The 19133-nt window shown below is 47.1% G+C and overlaps 1 protein-coding gene across 2 annotated transcripts in view; it reads left to right on the forward strand.

Annotated features, from left to right (window-relative positions):
- Positions 1–9453, forward strand: part of TIE1 (tyrosine kinase with immunoglobulin like and EGF like domains 1) — an 84483-nt gene extending 75030 nt beyond the window's left edge. For both annotated transcript variants that reach the window (XM_077450645.1, XM_077450646.1), the window contains 6 exons: positions 512–625; positions 2288–2358; positions 3727–3767; positions 3853–3949; positions 7140–7239; positions 9013–9453. In XM_077450645.1, coding sequence (XP_077306771.1) covers positions 512–625; positions 2288–2358; positions 3727–3767; positions 3853–3949; positions 7140–7239; positions 9013–9084 — 495 coding nt within the window. In that variant the 3' untranslated portion in view covers positions 9085–9453. The remainder of the gene's footprint in view (positions 1–511; positions 626–2287; positions 2359–3726; positions 3768–3852; positions 3950–7139; positions 7240–9012) is intronic.
- The last annotated feature ends 9680 nt before the right edge of the window (positions 9454–19133 follow it).

A 19133-nucleotide genomic window follows, 5' to 3' on the forward strand; every position in this document is an offset into this window, starting at 1 on the left:
GCCCGACTTACGAACCACTCCTGCTTATGAAAAGGGCGCTGCGGGGACCCGCTGCCGTTTGTGCGGACCATCTGCCGTTCTGCGCATGCGTGGCCAGATGGAGCTTCGGAAAATGTCGGAAATGTCCGTAATTTGCCATGCATGCGCCGAACAGCATTTGACGGAACATCGGAAATGTCCGTAATTGTCGTTCTGCGCATGTGTGGCTGACTTACGAACATTTCCGGATTACAAACAGGAAGAAAGTCCCTAACGGGTTTGTAACCTGGGGACCCCCTGTACTCCAAGAAATAACTTCACATCAGAACTCCCCCTTTCACATCAGCACTCCCCCAGCATTAGATCACTGTCCTCCTTTTCACGTCTGAAGCGCCATTACAGAGTTGCTGGGTAAAATCTTGTACGGATGTGACTCAAGGGCTGTAGTTTCGAAACCCCATCTCTAGCATCTTAGTGCAAGGTTTCTTGTATATACTGTGTTTGATTCTCATGCCCTGTGTTGCTCTTTCAGTTCATCCACAGGGATCTGGCTGCCAGGAACATCCTTGTGGGAGAAAATCTAGTGGGCAAGATTGCCGACTTTGGCCTGTCACGAGGAGAAGAGGTCTACGTGAAGAAGACGATGGTAGGTCATGGGACATTACTGAGCTCTTGAAGGCTAGGGTGACCTTTCTAATAAAAGTTCCCATTCATTAAAGCGTTCAAAGGTGCTCCTTTATAAAAGTCATACCTGCAAATCGTGCCTGGCATTTCCCAAGTGGAACATTCCGACCGTGTGTAGGCTCCAGAGGACATTATCTATCCCGACAACAAAAATTTGAGAGATGGATATCAAATTTTCGGACATCCAAATCCTTTGTTGGAATATCTGATCGCGTTTACACCATTCCGACGCACAAAATCCCACGCATGCTCGGAATCAAGCAGAAGAGCCACACTGGCTATTGAACTTCCTTTTTATAGTCCCGAGTTGGAGTTCTGGAAGTCCTGGCAGGGATTCTGAGAGTAGAACTTTCAGAAGTCCTGACAGAGATTCTGAGAGCTGAAGTTCTGAAAGTCATGTCAGGGATTATGAGAGTAGGATTTCTGAAAGTCAATAGGCTCTGCCTGACCCAATATGGCTGCTAGAGTCAAATGAGGCAGCAGCATCCAACTGGATAGCTTCCCCCCGTGACTTAGGAAGCCATAAAGGAGCCATGTTCCCCTTGATGTCCTCTCTAACTGTACTGCTGCTGCTGCGGTTTAGTACAACCTACCGTGGAGAAAGTAGACTGCACCTGTCTACAATCGCACGTGTTGAACGTCAGCGCATTCTTGCCGATCGGAATTTATGAAAACATTTGTGCGACCGTGTGTATGCAAGACAAGTTTCAGCCAACATGCGTCGGAAATAAATCCACGGTTTGGTTGTCGGAAATTCCGATCATCTGTACGTGGCATTAGAGTTCAGAGGGCGTAGCCATATATTAAACAGTGGGGTTGATATAGTAAAGGAATGAAGGCTGTTATTTGTAGCATGATGAATGCTAGTAGTAGAAGTCAACCTGTTTTCTTTGAATCCCCAACAATGTGCAAGGAAAAAAAAAACAGACTACCACATCTTTGGTTGATTGAAGTGAACATAGCTTTGTCTTATTTGTTTTGCTCAGTGATCCATCACTTTGTTAAATAAAGAGTCTCTACTCCTGACAACAGTGAGGGTTATCTTCCAATCCATCTTAAAAGACTATGCATCCATATCTTCCCATTCAATAGTACAGAGGTCTGTGATCTCGCAAAAAAAAAAAAAAAAAAAAAAAATCTATGATTCTATATGACGCAGACAGCCTGTGATTCTTTCCTAAATATTTAATTATTTAATTGTTTCTAATAAATTAATATTAATTAATTGTATTTAATTACAATATATGAATTAATATAATTATTAATTTTATAATTATAATAAGTATACATTATATTATAATTAGATTTGACTATAGTAATATAGTAATATATATATATATATATATATATATATATAATTATTATTTAATATAATAATATATATAATATATTTAATATACAGTAATTAATAATAATATTCATTATAATTAATTATAATCAACTAGTAAACGCATTTAAGTAGAATGTATTTATATTTTGCACTTAGAAACACATCTTGGTAATTGTGACCTCACCAACAGTACATTCCCAGGCTGTACGGTTCTTTACTTTTTCATATAAAAGAAGACTGAGTGAACTGATATTTAAAGAATTGATATAATACGAGTTCTCTTGTGCATTGTAGGGTCGTCTCCCTGTGCGCTGGATGGCCATCGAGTCTCTTAATTACAGCGTTTATACAACAAAGAGCGATGTGTAAGTCTTGGTCATATTGGGCTTCTAAGTACCAGACTAGCAGTATGGGGGGGGGGGGGGGGGGTTGGTTTGATGAGTTTGCCCAGTATTATACTCAATGGTGATATGGTCACATAGTAAAGACTTTACTGCAAAACCTTCCCAGAATACTTTGCCTCTCATCTGGTTTATTTCCCCTTGGCATGTAAGTTAGTAGTACTATCAGAGGACCACAGATCCCTATGTACCAATTATTGAAGGGTTTCCAAACCTCATTTCTCAAATTCCCCCACCAGGATGTGGGAACACCCTTTCTGGTTAGAGGACACATCCAGAATTATTCCAGGGAATTCTGGAAGTCCTGGGACAGATTCTACACATCTTGTTGGACGTCCTGGCAGAGATTCCATGAGTCCTGTTGGAGGTCCCGGAAGGAATTTTGAGAGTTGGAGTTCTGGAAGTCCTGGAAGGGATTTTAAGAGTAGGACTTTCAGAAGTCCTGGCAGAGATTCTGGGAGCTGAAGTTCTGAAAGTCATGTCAAGGATTATGAGGGTAGGAGTTCTGAAAGTCAATAGACTCTGCCTAAGTCAAGATGGCTGCTAGTCACATGGGGCAGCAGCATCCAACTGGATAGCCCCCCGTGGCTTAGGAAGCCATAAAGGAGCCATCTTCCCCTTGACGTCCTCTCTAACTGTACTGCTCCTGCTGTGGATTAGTGCCACCTACAGTGGAGAAAGTAGACTGCACCTGCCTACAATTAGTTGTGAAAGTCCTGGCAGGGAATCTGAGACTGAGAACTGGAGTTCTGGAAGTCCTGACAGGGAATCTGAGAGTACCATTGAAAGTCCTGACAGAGATTCTGGAAGTACTAACATGGATTCTGAGAGTTGGAGTGCTGGAAGTCTTGTCAGGGATTACGAGAGTAGGAGTTCTGGAAGTCCTGGCAGGGAATCTGAGAGCTGAAGTTCTGGAAGTTCTATCAGGGATTCTGAGCATAACATTGGAAGTCCTGACAGAAATTCTGAAAGCCCAAGCCCTGTCAGGGATTCTCAGAGCAGGAGTGACCAGAAGTCCTGGCAGAGATTCTGAGGGTAGGAGTTCCAGAAGTCCTGGCAGGGATGAGTACCATAACTTTTGGTACTTTGGTACATGGAAGTATCCTCAAGAAAGCAATTCAGCTTAATCAATGAGGTTGCCATTCAAAACACTGGATATTAACAATAGGAGATCTAGTGCCTCTTATACATGTACCCTGAACCTTATAATTGACAATGGGCCAAGGCCAATTAGAAGTAAGCCCAAAGCCAGTCTTGTATGGGGGTAAAGGGAGCACAGCCTGGACGGTTGTCATATATTAAACAAGTAATTTTTTCCTTTCTCCTACATAGATGGTCATTCGGAGTGCTGCTCTGGGAGATTGTGAGTTTAGGTAAGTGAAGAACTGACTCGTTTCTGTTGTTTACAAGAATTTGGAGGACATCATGGGATGTGTTCATGTCTTCTGCCTCTTCCAGGTGGAACTCCATATTGTGGGATGACATGCGCAGAACTCTATGAGAAATTACCGCAGGGGTACCGTATGGAGAAACCCCGAAACTGTGACGATGAGGTGTAAGTGTTATGTTATGCACCAAGTGGGTAGAAAAAAGGCCACAGGCATTAGTGGCTTACAAAGTCCATGTTATTTTTCTCAATCTATAGCACTGATGGGCTTGTATCTTATAGTAGCCATATATTAGAAAGAAGAGCTATGGCAACCCATGCAATTGCAATAAACCCAGAAACACTGGGGACCCAACTCTTCTTTCTGCATACTACGAAAACCCCACTTTAATTATTTTATCTGCACATAACTGGAATATAAGAGGATATTCATTTGAATCTTGACTAGGGTAGTTCAGATAACTTACTAGCCCAACTCAGTTATGTACCTACCCAAACTTTGCCTTCCTTTCCCATTAATGACATGGACACTGTTTTATTTTAATGGCTGCTTGGCCCTTTATTAACTCAAAAACATATTTAACCATAAACCTTATATGAAAGATGATTGCAGATCCTTGACGGCACCAATCCCAAACTTTTTGGAATCTGTGGTACCTCTAAGTTAGATTCTGTCCCCAGCCGCACCACCGCCTCGGGGACTTACTAACTGACCACAGACCCCTACCACCTTACTACCCGGTAGTCTAAACTGAACTAGACAAACCAGGAGGACTCCATACCTGAGACGGATCCAACCGTATTTATCAACAATACATCAATTTTTGTGCCTTCGTCAAGGACCCCAATCACTAAACCTTTTGCCTGAAGCACCTCCAAAGCTTTCCTCTGGGACGGGAGGGCGGGACTTTCCACTCCAACTCGTCTTCAGCAACTGAGCCTCCTACTTCCTCCCTTCCTAACACTCCAGCTCCTCCTTATCTCCTTATCCTGCCTAACTCCTCCAATCAGGTAAGGGTGAAATGTACTTCTCTGATACCGTACCAACCCCTCTTTAACCCCTTGCAGTATGATCGTTCCTTCCACCCTATCATGTATGCCCTGCACTTATATTTCATTCCAGCTCCGTACGTTTCTTTAAAGCCCCACTCTGGGCAAAAATAGTTTTTTCACCCTCCCACCACCCCTCTATAACAAATCCTCATAGTTTTGCTCCTCTAACACCCACACCTGATGATGGCAGATATACTCACCTAAAGCTCGCCATAGATGGTTCGAATCTCAGCCAGTTCAGCAGGGACCAACTGAGATTTGAACCATCTATGGGCAGGCTGATTATACCCAAATTGATCCATTGATTGACTTGGATACAACGGGCATGTCAGATTGTTACATGAAATAATTGTCAGTTCAACCACTGTGTTCTGCAGGCCCGGACAGCTTTCCATGCCCCCCCGGCATAACACAATAACTCCACAGGTGCCATTTTGACCACTTTAAAAGAAAAAAAAACCCTCCAAGGTCATGCTGTACATCTTGGGGAGACCTTTGGAAAAGCCTGTTTGTTTTTCTTTCCAGAGAGTAACTGGCAATGAAATGTAATTTCCCTGCAAATGTATCTTTTATTTCTTTATAAATGTTTCTTTTGCTTTAGCACATCCTACAGCTCAAATGAAAAAAAAAAAAATCCGCGTAGAATCCCCCCTGCCAAAATATATACCAGACCCCAGTGGCGGCAGCTCCATAAGGGGCCATCCATGCATCCTGTCCCCTGATTTACATATAGGGCGTCGGAACAGAGGCTCTAATAGGCTTCAACAAAGGGTTGTGTGGCAATAGCAAATTAATATTCCCTATTGACACACTGATCCTCCTCCCGGCCAATTAGGAAGCCCATATTGGCCAGGGAGTCTTAGGACTCCCTGGCCAATTGTGTCTCAGGACACACTTCCTGTTCCTGTGCGGCCGGGAGGAGGATGTCCCATTGCATGCTCACCGGCTCTTCCTTCCCCCTACGGCAATGTAAGGCACATTCAGAGTGTCTAGTGTCTCCTGTCATTCATCTCTTGTGGGGGGTGGTGGGCCATCACCGCAGTTTTGCTCCCGCAACCAGGGGAGGGGGGGAGTGGTGGGCTATTGCCCTTTGTCTGCCATGATGGAGGGGGCTGTGATATTAGTTTGTGCCACCCCACCCCCCCCCCAAAAAAAATTTGAGCACCAGCCAAAATCTGCAGCTGTGCATGTTAACCAATCAGCTTCTAACTTCAGCTTGTTCAAATAAGCTTTGACAAAAAACATGGAAGCTGGTTTCTATGCAGAGCTGCACCAGATTTTGAACTCTCAAGTTTTACTAAGTCTCCCTCTGTGAGTCTGGTATAGATTTCAAGAAAGTACCCCACAAAATGCATGAGGTCCCCCGGGAAATGTGTACCAGCCCCTTTGGGTCTGGTATGCATTTTAAATGCACCTCAAATCAAAAAACAAGCAAACAACCCCTTGAGGTCACCCTACCAGACCCTTAATCTGAGCATGCAGGAAAGAGGGTAACAATACCTGGCCACATGTCCTCAACATGGGGGGGGGGGGGTGCCTTGCTAAAGGGGGACAGGCAAAGCACCTTATCCTCATGCTGATGAGGACAAGGACCTCTTCCCCACAACCCTGGCTAGTAGCTGTGGGAGTCTCCAGAGGGGGAGAGAATCCGGTCTACCCCTGCTCATTCACACAGTCATAAAAAAAAAATTGCATGAATAGTCAGCTCATCCCTAGCCAGCATGTGTTTGGACCCTGGAGAATACGTTGCATACCAGAACAGAAGTCACCAAATCCTTCATATACACTGAAGCCTAAACGTTGGAAGGGGAAGTGAAGCGCAACAACCATAGTGTAGTATGTAAACTGTCATTTTTATAGACAATATAAAAAAGCACTCACAGAGATAAAATAGAGCTCAGTATGACAGTCGGGTAGCCTCGGGGACAGAGATCAAACACACAACCAGGATGCCTTGCCTTGGCCACCAACAAGGGAGCAGACGTGGATTGGAAGCAGGGAACCGCTGTCACTGGAAAGCCAAAGCCATGGATGGAAGGCAGGGCCCAGAGTATGAAGCCACCTTATATAGTAGGAAAATGCTGGAGCAGGAACTGGAAAGTGTATCAAAGCAACCTTTCTTCTTCTTCAGCCTCTGAAGAAGCAAGGAGCCTTTGACATGGAAGGCTGTGTGAATGCATGCCCAAACATCGGGGGGCACATAGCAAATATTGTGAAGATTAGATTTAGTTGTCTCCTTTTGATTGATGAGCCAGCGTATGCAAATAAAATATGGTAAAGTGGAGCCACTGTGTTTATATTCCAGATATGATCTGATGCGCCAATGCTGGAGAGACAGACCCTACGAGAGGCCGACTTTCAACCAGATCTCCCTGCAGCTTATACGCATGTTGGAGGCCAGAAAGGTATGATCCATTCCCAATATGATACTTTGAAGCTGAAGTTTATTCTGATTATATTTTCCTGCTTCCCTCTTTCCCTTGTCTACATGCTAATGACTTTTATTATTACTTTAATTTCATTATGATTAGTAAAAATATTTTCCATATAGGACAGCCCTGGATGTCAAACATGCCAAGTTCACCGCGCTCCTTATTCTTTTTTTATTTATTTATTTTTAATTTAACGCACTGCGGAAGCTAATGTCCTGTCAGCTGTGATGTTGTAAAGGGGTTTTCTAAATATCTGAAAGATATTTTAGGGGTTCCTCCATGTAAAAAAGGTCATGACCCGTGTAGTACTAATGTCCCCTTCTTCAACTGTTACCCTTCTTCACCCTTTTCTTACCCCTATAATAACGAGACCACACTTTTTCTTTGGAGTAAACTGGCCACAACAGCCTTTATTAACAACCAATAATTACTCACTCCAAAGATATATATATATAAAATATATATATATATAAATATAAATATATATATATATATATATATATATATATATATATATATATATATATATATATATATATATATATATATACACATATACAACCATAACAAACATTAAACAAAACACTTTTACTGAACCCAGTCTGGTGATCTCTGACGGTGACCCACTTTACCACATAACACCACCTCACTGCGGTACCTTTTACCATAACAGGCCTCCAGCTGTGACCGCTCGGAGACAACCAATTCCTGCAGTGAAAACCATCCCAGTATTCCGTCCACCGTTCAGGAATACACCGGAGGGGCCCACATTACCATTGAGCCCCCACCCCTTTTTGATCACCTCTGTTTACCGCCACCGTCAAAGACCACCAGAAAGATAACGCTTCAGCCCCCCAAAAGGGCCGATTTCAACTGTTGCGACGACTGTCCATCTTCCCTTGAAATAAAAACACAAACAAGAAACCAACAACAGGATCCCAAAACAAAACACACAACAATAGGGAGGGAGGGTGGGAAAGCTGCCTCCTCCTGTTCGTTCCGTTCACCACGCTGTCCTCCCGCGTGGCTCCACCCCCCTTTTATACTACTCCTCCCCCTTTCTTCATTTTTAACCCCTCCTCCTAGTCCCTTAACCCTTCCTGTGCAGGCTCCACGGACACAACGGTCATGTCCGCCCCTGCATTACCCCCCCCTCCCCCCCTTCCCGGGTTGTCCATTCTCGGGGCTCTCTGCAAAAGCAGATCTAAGGGCGTATAAGCTGTAATATCTAAAATTTTGCTTTGATCTTTGGGTTTAGATATATTTCAGGAGCTGAGTCTATCAATGAATATTTCTGTGTACCTGCATGGTCTTTGGATGAGATGTGCTGCAAATTTTGTTTTATTCTGGGTTCACGTATGATTTAAAACAGGGTTTCTCAACAAGGATTCCATGGAACTCTAGGGTTCCTCCAGAGGTTGTAGGGGTTCCTTGAGCAATAAGTAATTTCTGCCTCTCAAATAAGTTCACACTGCCACCATTGATCTTTTTATCTCTCTGTAAGGGGGTAACTCTTCCTAATGATCACAAATGTAAGGAGCATTCTTCCCACTGACAACCACACTAATGCATCACGAGTTGTAGATATCGTAATTTTTAGCGGAGGTTCCCTGTGATCGGAAAGTTATTTCAAGGGTTCCTCTGTGTTGTAAAGGTTGAAAAGGGCTGGTTTAAAAAAAATTGAATATAGTTTGTCATTTTTTGCACAGTTCTGCTCTGATTCTCACATATTCTTGTCTCTCCCAGGCCTACGTGAACATGGCGCTGTTTGAAAACTTCACCTACGCTGGCATCGATGCCACAGCAGAAGAGGCGTAGTACCGGGATAAGAGGGATCTGTATGGTCTCTGTGCTTTGCTTGCCGGAAAACCAGGACTTATTGTACTTAATGTACAAGGACTTGTTTACTGTGAGGTGGACTGCAAAGCCCATGGCCGGTTCACAGGCTTGTGTTGGAACCTCTCTTGACTGCGTACGTGCATAAATGTAGCTCTGTGCTTCCACACGGTTGTCTATAAAAAGATGGTATGACTGGACGTGTATGATAAGAATGAACTCCCTTCCTCCTCCGATGTACAGCTGAACACTGCCACTGCCTAGAATGAGAACTGAGTGTCCCGGAATATGTCTTCCCTTTCCTTGTACAGTTATTGTATCTACGCCAATAAACCTCAGATAACATTTGTATCCCTGGTTTGAAGGATCTGTGTCCAACGTGGAACTCCCAAGACTGGTCTTTTTACCCCCCCGAGGGCTGAGCAGGTCTACAAAACCTCTGTTTAGTTCAGAAGCCATGTTGAGTTCGGCACATGATAGTTTTTGGTCACGTCCCCCCGCCCCCCCAGTGCAGGTCTACAAAACCTATGTTTAGTTCAGAAGCCATGTTGAGTTCGGCACATGATAGTTTTTGGTCACGTCCCCCCCAGTGCAGGTCTTCAAATCCTCTGTTTAGTTCAGAAGCAACACCCCAGAAAGAAAATATGAGAGGATATCAATGACATTCCACTTAGCACCTCTTAGCCCTTGTACACACGGTCAGAGATTTCCACAACCAAATCCGTCGGATTTTGCCCGTCGGATCTTGTCCGAAACTGTTGCATACACATACACTGAGCATGCGTGGCACTTTGTCCGATCGTTAAGAACGTGATGACGTTATTTCGTTACGATGGGACTACGTTCAGGCTAGTAGCCAATAGCTTTGATTTAGGAATTTGATCTGAGCATGCGTTGCACTTTGTCCGATCGTCAAGAACGTGATGACGTTATTTCGTTACGATGGGACTACATTCAGGCTAGTAGCCAATAGCTTTGATGTAGGAATTTGATCTGAGCATGCGTGGCACTTGGTCCGATCAAAATTCTCTACACATGATCGGAGTATGTCCGATCGGCCCAGTTGGTCGGGAAATATTTCCAACATGTTGGAAAATTGGGTCAGACGGATATTCCGACGGAATCAGTCCGATGCATACCACACACAGTCGGATTATCCGACGACACGGTCCGATAGGACACATTCCGACAGATTCTCCGACCGTGTGTACAAGGGCTTAGCCCTTGTACACACGGTCGGAGATTCCGACGGAATGTGTCCGGTCAGACCGTTTTGTCAGATATTCCGACTGTGTGTGGTCTCCATCGGACTGTTTCCGTCGGAGTATCCGACGGACCAAGTTTTCCAACTTGTTGGTAAAATTTTCCGACAAAATGCTCCGATCGGACATACTCCGATCATGTGTAGAGAATTCCGATCGGACAAAGTGCCACGCATGCTCAGATCAAATTCCTACATCAAAGCTATTGGCTACTAGCCTGAACGTAGTCCCATCGTAACGAAATAACGTCATCACGTTCTTAACGATCGGACATTACGACAACTTTGTCCGACCGTGTGTATGCAACAGTTTCGGACAAAATCCGTCGGATTTGATTGTCGGAATGTCCGACCGTGTGTACGGGGGCTTACAGTATTTTTTTAATAATCAATGAATTGATTGCATGCAGCAGTTATTCTACCCAAGAACCAACCTTCCTTGATGCTATTCTTGTGAGCAAGCCAGGAGTGGTGAAACGTATCAAGGATGGTTAGTTCTTGGGTGGAATAATTGCTTATGCAATTCATTGATTATTAAAAAGTACTGTAATACGAGATAAGTGGAATGTGACTGATGTTCTTTCATATTTTCAATGGAGAGTGGAGACGGACTATAATTGCCAGAACCCAGATTGTCCATGTACAAAAAAGGCCAGTCTGGAGCGTAACTATGGATCTGTGTGTACACTTCAGTAAGAACATGTCTTTGGGCTTTTAGGCTTCATGCACACGAGACGCAGATGCAAACGCTGCTGGACACATGTTGAAACCCACGTTTAGAAACGCGCGTTTTGCCGCGATTTTTACCGCGATTTAGCGGCGTTTTACCGCGTTTTACCGCGTTTGCGTCTAGAAGCGTTTAGTTAAGCTAACATCATAGACCCTCCCCAGCTCAAAAAAACAGTATTATTAACTATTTCAGCAATTTTGTGAGACCAGAGTGAGTAGCAGCAGCTGTGAGAGCTGCAGTGTACTTGTATTTAGCGTGTCACTTGCCACGGCACCTGCCACAAGTTGTGGATTGTCCACTTGCCACGTCACTTGCCACAAGTTGTGGATTGTCCAACTGCCACGTCACCTACAACAAGTTGTGGATTGTCCACTTGCCACATGACTTGCCACATCACCTGCCACGTCACTTGCCACGTCACCTGTCACAAGTTTTGGATTGTCCACTTGCCACGTCACTTGCCACGTCACTTGCCACAAGTTGGGGATTGTCCACTTGCCACATCACCTGCCACGTCACCTGCCACAAGTTGTGGATTGTCCACTTGCCACGTCACTTGCCACATCACCTGCCACGTCACTTGCCACAAGATGTGGATTGTCCACTTTCCACGTCATCTGCCATGCCACCTGCCACAAGCTGTGGATTGTCCACTTGCCACGTCACCAGCCACATCACCTGCCACAAGTTGTGGATTGTCCACTTGCCACGTCACTTGCCACATCACCTGCCACGTCACTTGCCACATCACCTGCCACAAGTTGTGGATTGTCTACTTGCCACGTCACTTGCCACATCACCTGCCACGTCACCTGCCACAAGTTGTGGATTGTCCACTTGCCACGTCACCTGCCACGTCACCTGCCACAAGTTGTGGATTGTCCACTTGCCACGTCACCTGCCACAAGTTGGGGATTGTCCACATCACCTGCCACGTCACTTGCCACATCACCTGCCACAAGTTGTGGATTGTCCACTTGCCACGTCACTTGCCACATCACCTGCCACGTCACTTGCCACAAGATGTGGATTGTCCAGTTTCCATGTTACCTGCCATGCCACCTGCCACAAGTTGTGGATTGTCCACTTGCCACGTCACCAGCCACATCACCTGCCACAAGTTGTGGATTTCCACTTGCCACGTGACTTGCCACATCACCTGCCACATCACTTGCCACGTCACCTGTCACAAGTTGTGGATTGTCCACTTGCCACATCACTTGCCACCTGCCATGTCACTTGCCACAAGCTGTGGATTGTCCACTTGCCACGTCACTTGCCACGTCACCTGTCACGTCACTTGCCACGTCACCTGCCACAAGTTTTGGATTGTCAACTTGCCACGTCACTTGCCACATCAGCTGCCACGTCACTTGCCACAAGATGTGGATTGTCCACTTGTCACATCACCTGCCACATCACTTGCCACATCACCTGCCACGTCACCTGCCACAAGTTGTGGATTGTCCACTTGCCACGTCACTTGCCACATCATCTGTCACGTCACTTGCCACGAGATGTGGATTGTCCACTTTCCACGTCATCTGCCATGCCACCTGCCACAAGCTGTGGATTGTCCACTTGCCACGTCACCAGCCACATCACCTGCCACAAGTTGTGGATTGTCCACTTGCCACGTCACTTGCCACGTCACTTGCCACATCACCTGCCACAAGTTGTGGATTGTCTACTTGCCACGTCACTTGCCACATCACCTGCCACGTCACTTGCCACAAGATGTGGATTGTCCACTTTCCACGTCACCTGCCATGCCACCTGCCACAAGTTGTGGATTGTCCACTTGCCACGTCACCAGCCACATCACCTGCCACAAGTTGTGGATTGTCCACTTGCCACACCACTTTCCACGTCACCTGCCACGTCACCTGCCACAAGATGTGGATTGTCCACTTGCCACGTCACCAGCCACATCACCTGCCACAAGTTGGGGATTGTCCACTTGCCACATCACTTTCCATGTCACCTGCCACGTCACCTGCCACAAGTTGTGGATTGTCCACTTGCCACGTCCCTTGCCACGTCCCCTGCCACGTCACCTGCCACAAGTGGATTGTCCACTTGCCACATCACTTGCCACATCACCTGCCACAAGCTGTGGATTGTCCACTTGCCACGTCACCAGCCACATCACCTGCCACAAGTTGTGGATTGTCCACTTGCCACATCACTTGCCACGTCACTTGCCACATCACCTGCCACAAGTTGTGGATTGTCTACTTGCCACGTCACTTGCCACATCACCTGCCACGTCACTTGCCACAAGATGTGGATTGTCCACTTTCCACGTCACCTGCCATGCCACCTGCCACAAGTTGTGGATTGTCCACTTGCCACGTCACCAGCCACATCACCTGCTACAAGTTGTGGATTGTCCACTTGCCACACCACTTTCCACGTCACCTGCCACGTCACCTGCCACAAGATGTGGATTGTCCACTTGCCACGTCACCAGCCACATCACCTGCCACATGTTGTGGATTGTCCACTTGCCACATCACTTTCCACGTCACCTGCCACGTCACCTGCCACAAGTTGTGGATTGTCCACTTGCCACGTCCCTTGCCACGTCCCCTGCCACGTCACCTGCCACAAGTGGATTGTCCACTTGCCACATCACTTGCCACATCACCTGCCACAAGCTGTGGATTGTCCACTTGCCACGTCACCAGCCACATCACCTGCCACAAGTTGTGGATTGTCCACTTGCCACATCACTTGCCACGTCACCTGCCACAAGTTGTGGATTGTCTACTTGCCACGTCACTTGCCACATCACCTGCCACGTCACTTGCCACAAGATGTGGATTGTCCACTTTCCACGTCACCTGCCATGCTACCTGCCACAAGTTGTGGATTGTCCACTTGCCACGTCACCAGCCACATCACCTGCCACAAGTTGTGGATTGTCCACTTGCCACGCCACTTTCCACGTCACCTACCACAAGATGTGGATTGTCCACTTGCCACGTCACCAGCCACATCACCTGCCACAAGTAGTGGATTGTCCACTTGCCACATCACTTTCCACGTCACCTGCCACGTCACCTGCCACGTCACTTGCCACAAGTTGGGGATTGTCCACTTGCCACATCACCTGCCACGTCACCTGCCACAAGTTGTGGATTGTCCACTTGCCACGTCACTTGCCACATCACCTGCCACGTCACTTGCCACAAGATGTGGATTGTCCACTTTCCACGTCATCTGCCATGCCACCTGCCACAAGCTGTGGATTGTCCACTTGCCACGTCATCAGCCACATCACCTGCCACAAGTTGTGGATTGTCCACTTGCCACGTCACTTGCCACATCACCTGCCACGTCACTTGCCACATCACCCGCCACAAGTTGTGGATTGTCTACTTGCCACGTCACTTGCCACATCACCTGCCACGTCACCTGCCACAAGTTGTGGATTGTCCACTTGCCACGTCACCTGCCACGTCACCTGCCACAAGTTGTGGATTGTCCACTTGCCACGTCACTTGCCACATCACCTGCCACGTCACTTGCCACAAGATGTGGATTGTCCAGTTTCCATGTTACCTGCCATGCCACCTGCCACAAGTTGTGGATTGTCCACTTGCCACGTCACCAGCCACATCACCTGCCACAAGTTGTGGATTTCCACTTGCCACGTGACTTGCCACATCACCTGCCACATCACTTGCCACGTCACCTGTCACAAGTTGTGGATTGTCCACTTGCCACATCACTTGCCACCTGCCATGTCACTTGCCACAAGCTGTGGATTGTCCACTTGCCACGTCACTTGCCACGTCACCTGTCACGTCACTTGCCACGTCACCTGCCACAAGTTTTGGATTGTCCACTTGCCACGTCACTTGCCACATCAGCTGCCACGTCACTTGCCACAAGATGTGGATTGTCCACTTGTCACATCACCTGCCACATCACTTGCCACATCACCTGCCACGTCACCTGCCACAAGTTGTGGATTGTCCACTTGCCACGTCACTTGCCACATCATCTGTCACGTCACTTGCCACGAGATGTGGATTGTCCACTTTCCACGTCATCTGCCATGCCACCTGCCACAAGCTGTGGATTGTCCACTTGCCACGTCACCAGCCACATCACCTGCCACAAGTTGTGGATTGTCCACTTGCCACGTCACTTGCCACATCACCTGCCACAAGTTGTGGATTGTCTACTTGCCACGTCACTTGCCACATCACCTGCCACGTCACTTGCCACAAGATGTGGATTGTCCACTTTCCACGTCACCTGCCATGCCACCTGCCACAAGTTGTGGATTGTCCACTTGCCACGTCACCAGCCACATCACCTGCCACAAGTTGTGGATTGTCCACTTGCCACACCACTTTCCACGTCCCCTGCCATGTCACCTGCCACAAGATGTGGATTGTCCACTTGCCACGTCACCAGCCACATCACCTGCCACAAGTTGTGGATTGTCCACTTGCCACATCACTTTCCATGTCACCTGCCACGTCACCTGCCACAAGTTGTGGATTGTCCACTTGCCACGTCCCTTGCCACGTCCCCTGCCACGTCACCTGCCACAAGTGGATTGTCCACTTGCCACATCACTTGCCACATCACCTGCCACAAGCTGTGGATTGTCCACTTGCCACGTCACCAGCCACATCACCTGCCACAAGTTGTGGATTGTCCACTTGCCACATCACTTGCCACGTCACTTGCCACATCACCTGCCACAAGTTGTGGATTGTCTACTTGCCACGTCACTTGCCACATCACCTGCCACGTCACTTGCCACAAGATGTGGATTGTCCACTTTCCACGTCACCTGCCATGCCACCTGCCACAAGTTGTGGATTGTCCACTTGCCACGTCACCAGCCACATCACCTGCTACAAGTTGTGGATTGTCCACTTGCCACACCACTTTCCACGTCACCTGCCACGTCACCTGCCACAAGATGTGGATTGTCCACTTGCCACGTCACCAGCCACATCACCTGCCACATGTTGTGGATTGTCCACTTGCCACATCACTTTCCACGTCACCTGCCACGTCACCTGCCACAAGTTGTGGATTGTCCACTTGCCACGTCCCTTGCCACGTCCCCTGCCACGTCACCTGCCACAAGTGGATTGTCCACTTGCCACATCACTTGCCACATCACCTGCCACAAGCTGTGGATTTTCCACTTGCCACGTCACCAGCCACATCACCTGCCACAAGTTGTGGATTGTCCACTTGCCACATCACTTGCCACGTCACCTGCCACAAGTTGTGGATTGTCTACTTGCCACGTCACTTGCCACATCACCTGCCACGTCACTTGCCACAAGATGTGGATTGTCCACTTTCCACGTCACCTGCCATGCCACCTGCCACAAGTTGTGGATTGTCCACTTGCCACGTCACCAGCCACATCACCTGCCACAAGTTGTGGATTGTCCACTTGCCACGCCACTTTCCACGTCACCTACCACAAGATGTGGATTGTCCACTTGCCACGTCACCAGCCACATCACCTGCCACAAGTAGTGGATTGTCCACTTGCCACATCACTTTCCACGTCACCTGCCACGTCACCTGCCACGTCACCTGCCACAAGTTGTGGATTGTCCACTTGCCACGTCCCTTGCCACGTCCCCTGCCACGTCACCTGCCACAAGTGGATTGTCCACTTGCCACATCACTTGCCACATCACCTGCCACAAGTTGTGGATTGTCCACTTGCCACGTCACCTGACACAAGTTGTGGATTGTCCACTCGCCACGTCACTTGCCACATCCCCTGCCACAAGTGGATTGTCCACTTGCCACGTCACTTGCCACATCCCCTGCCACAAGTGGATTGTCCACTTGCCACGTCACTTGCCACGTCACCTGCCACAAGTTATGGATTGTCCACTTGCCACGTCACATGCCAGTCACCTGCCACAAGTTGTTGATTTTCCACTTGCCACGTCACCTGCCAGGTCACTTGCCGCGTCACCTGCCAGGTCACTTGCCACGTCACCTGCCACAAGTTGTGGATTGTCCACTTTCCACGTCATTTGCCACTTCACCTGCCACGTCACTTGCCACAAGTTGTGGATTGTCCACTTGCCACATCACTTGCCACCTGCCATGTCACTTGCCACAAGTTGTGGATTGTCCACTTGCCACGTCACTTGCCACCTGCCATGTCACTTGCCACAAGTTGTGGATTGTCCACTTGCAATTGCAATTGTTTAAAATATTTTTCTAATAGTCACTTCAAATGGCCTTTTTCTTTTCTATGGAAATGAAATCTAAACTTGAGGGAGGTCAACTGTAGGTCACAAATAGGTCAACCACAACTCAAATGCACTTCTTAATGAATTTTGAGCAATTAACATAGGAACCATTGGATTATCTTAGTCAGGGCCATCTTTAATATTGATTGGGCTCTGGGCAAACATTTTCTTGCCCCCCCAGGCAATTTTACTCTCCACCTGCTCTGAGACATACAATAAATAGCAGCTGGACTTAAAATCAGTTTACTGTATCAGATCAGGCAGCAATTGTGATTGGTTGCCAGCAGTTACAGCATATCATTACTGCTTACTGACTTGTTGCTAGAGGTTACAGCACACATTACGGCTCACTGATTAGTTGCTAGAGGTTACAGCACATCATCTCCTCACTGCAGGGGAGCATGATATACATAGGAATGTCGCCTTTATTTACATATCAATGCTGCCAACAGCAGCTTCTTACTTACTATTGCAGCCGATATTTACACATGAATGCCGGTAATTTACATGTAAACACAGAGTCTGCAGGTGAGTCATCTGTACACATCAACAGGGCAGAGCTGGGCAGCATTAGGACCAGCACTTCACATTGAGATATCGGGACACAGCAAGGGACTAAAACTTCAAGGGACAAGGGAATTTAAACCTGGATAGTTGGCAAGTATGAGGCAGCTGTTTTGGGCCCCACAACAATGACAGGGCCCAGGGCAGCTGCCCCTTTTGCCCTGCCTTAAAGACGGCCCTGATCTTAGTGTATTACTAGCCATTAGTCTTGCTGTGGTGTTGGGCATCTGGATTCTGTCAGCTTTCTCACATCAAAGAATTTCCCTTGGTTTGTAATGTAACTGAATGTATCTAAGATTGAAGGCCCACAAAAATGGTTAGTAGTCCAGAAGTTTTAACAGAGCTAATGTGTTTGAGGGGGGCAGAGGTTGCTTCCGACATCAGGGTTACAAAAATGCAACAAAAGAAAATATGTATGTAATATATATATATATATATATATATATATATATATATATATATATATATATATATAATCATGTGTATAGTATATATCCGTGTTTCAAGGCATCCCAGTAAAAAATGTGAAAAGCATGAACGTTACTTATCAATGGGAGACCGGACCCTGGGATGATGCACACAACCGTCTGAAGAAATTAACTTCAAATCAAAGTCCCTTTTCCCATCAGAGGTTCCCCCACCACATCGGAGTCCCCTCATTAGATCAGAGTCCCCGCTTCATGTGAGAGTCACCCCTTCAAGTCAGAAGTTCCCCATCACATCAGAGTCCCCCCATGAAAGAGCCCCCCCCCCAATCACATAATTTCCCCATCATAGAGCTCCACAATCACAGAGTCCCACTATCACATAGCCCACAATCACATAGTCCCTCCATCACAGAGCCCTCTAGTCACACAGGTCCCCCTTCACAGAGTTCCACAATCCCCCATCACAGAGCCCTCTAATCACAAAATGTCCCCATCACAGATCCAGGGGCGGACTGCCCGAGGGCCCCAGGCCACTAGGGGGCCCCATCAGGGTTGCCAGCCTCAGTAAAACCAGGGACAGTATGTAAAAATCTGTGTTTTTTTTTTACCTCTGTCTCTGAAATGTCACTTACCGACACCCTTTTGGTCTAAAAATTCCAGAGATTATAGCTGCCCCACCTCTCCAGTACCTTCTCAGCCAATAGAAACATGTCTGTGTGTACTTTGTGATTGTATACTGTGTGATTGTATACTGTGTGTGTGTGTATACTGTGTGTGTGTGTGTATAC

This window comes from Lithobates pipiens, unplaced genomic scaffold, assembly GCF_037356315.1.
Source record: "Lithobates pipiens isolate NorthernLeopardFrog02 unplaced genomic scaffold, aLitPip1_a1.2 Scaffold_23, whole genome shotgun sequence".
In the NCBI taxonomy this organism is placed as follows: domain Eukaryota; kingdom Metazoa; phylum Chordata; class Amphibia; order Anura; family Ranidae; genus Lithobates; species Lithobates pipiens.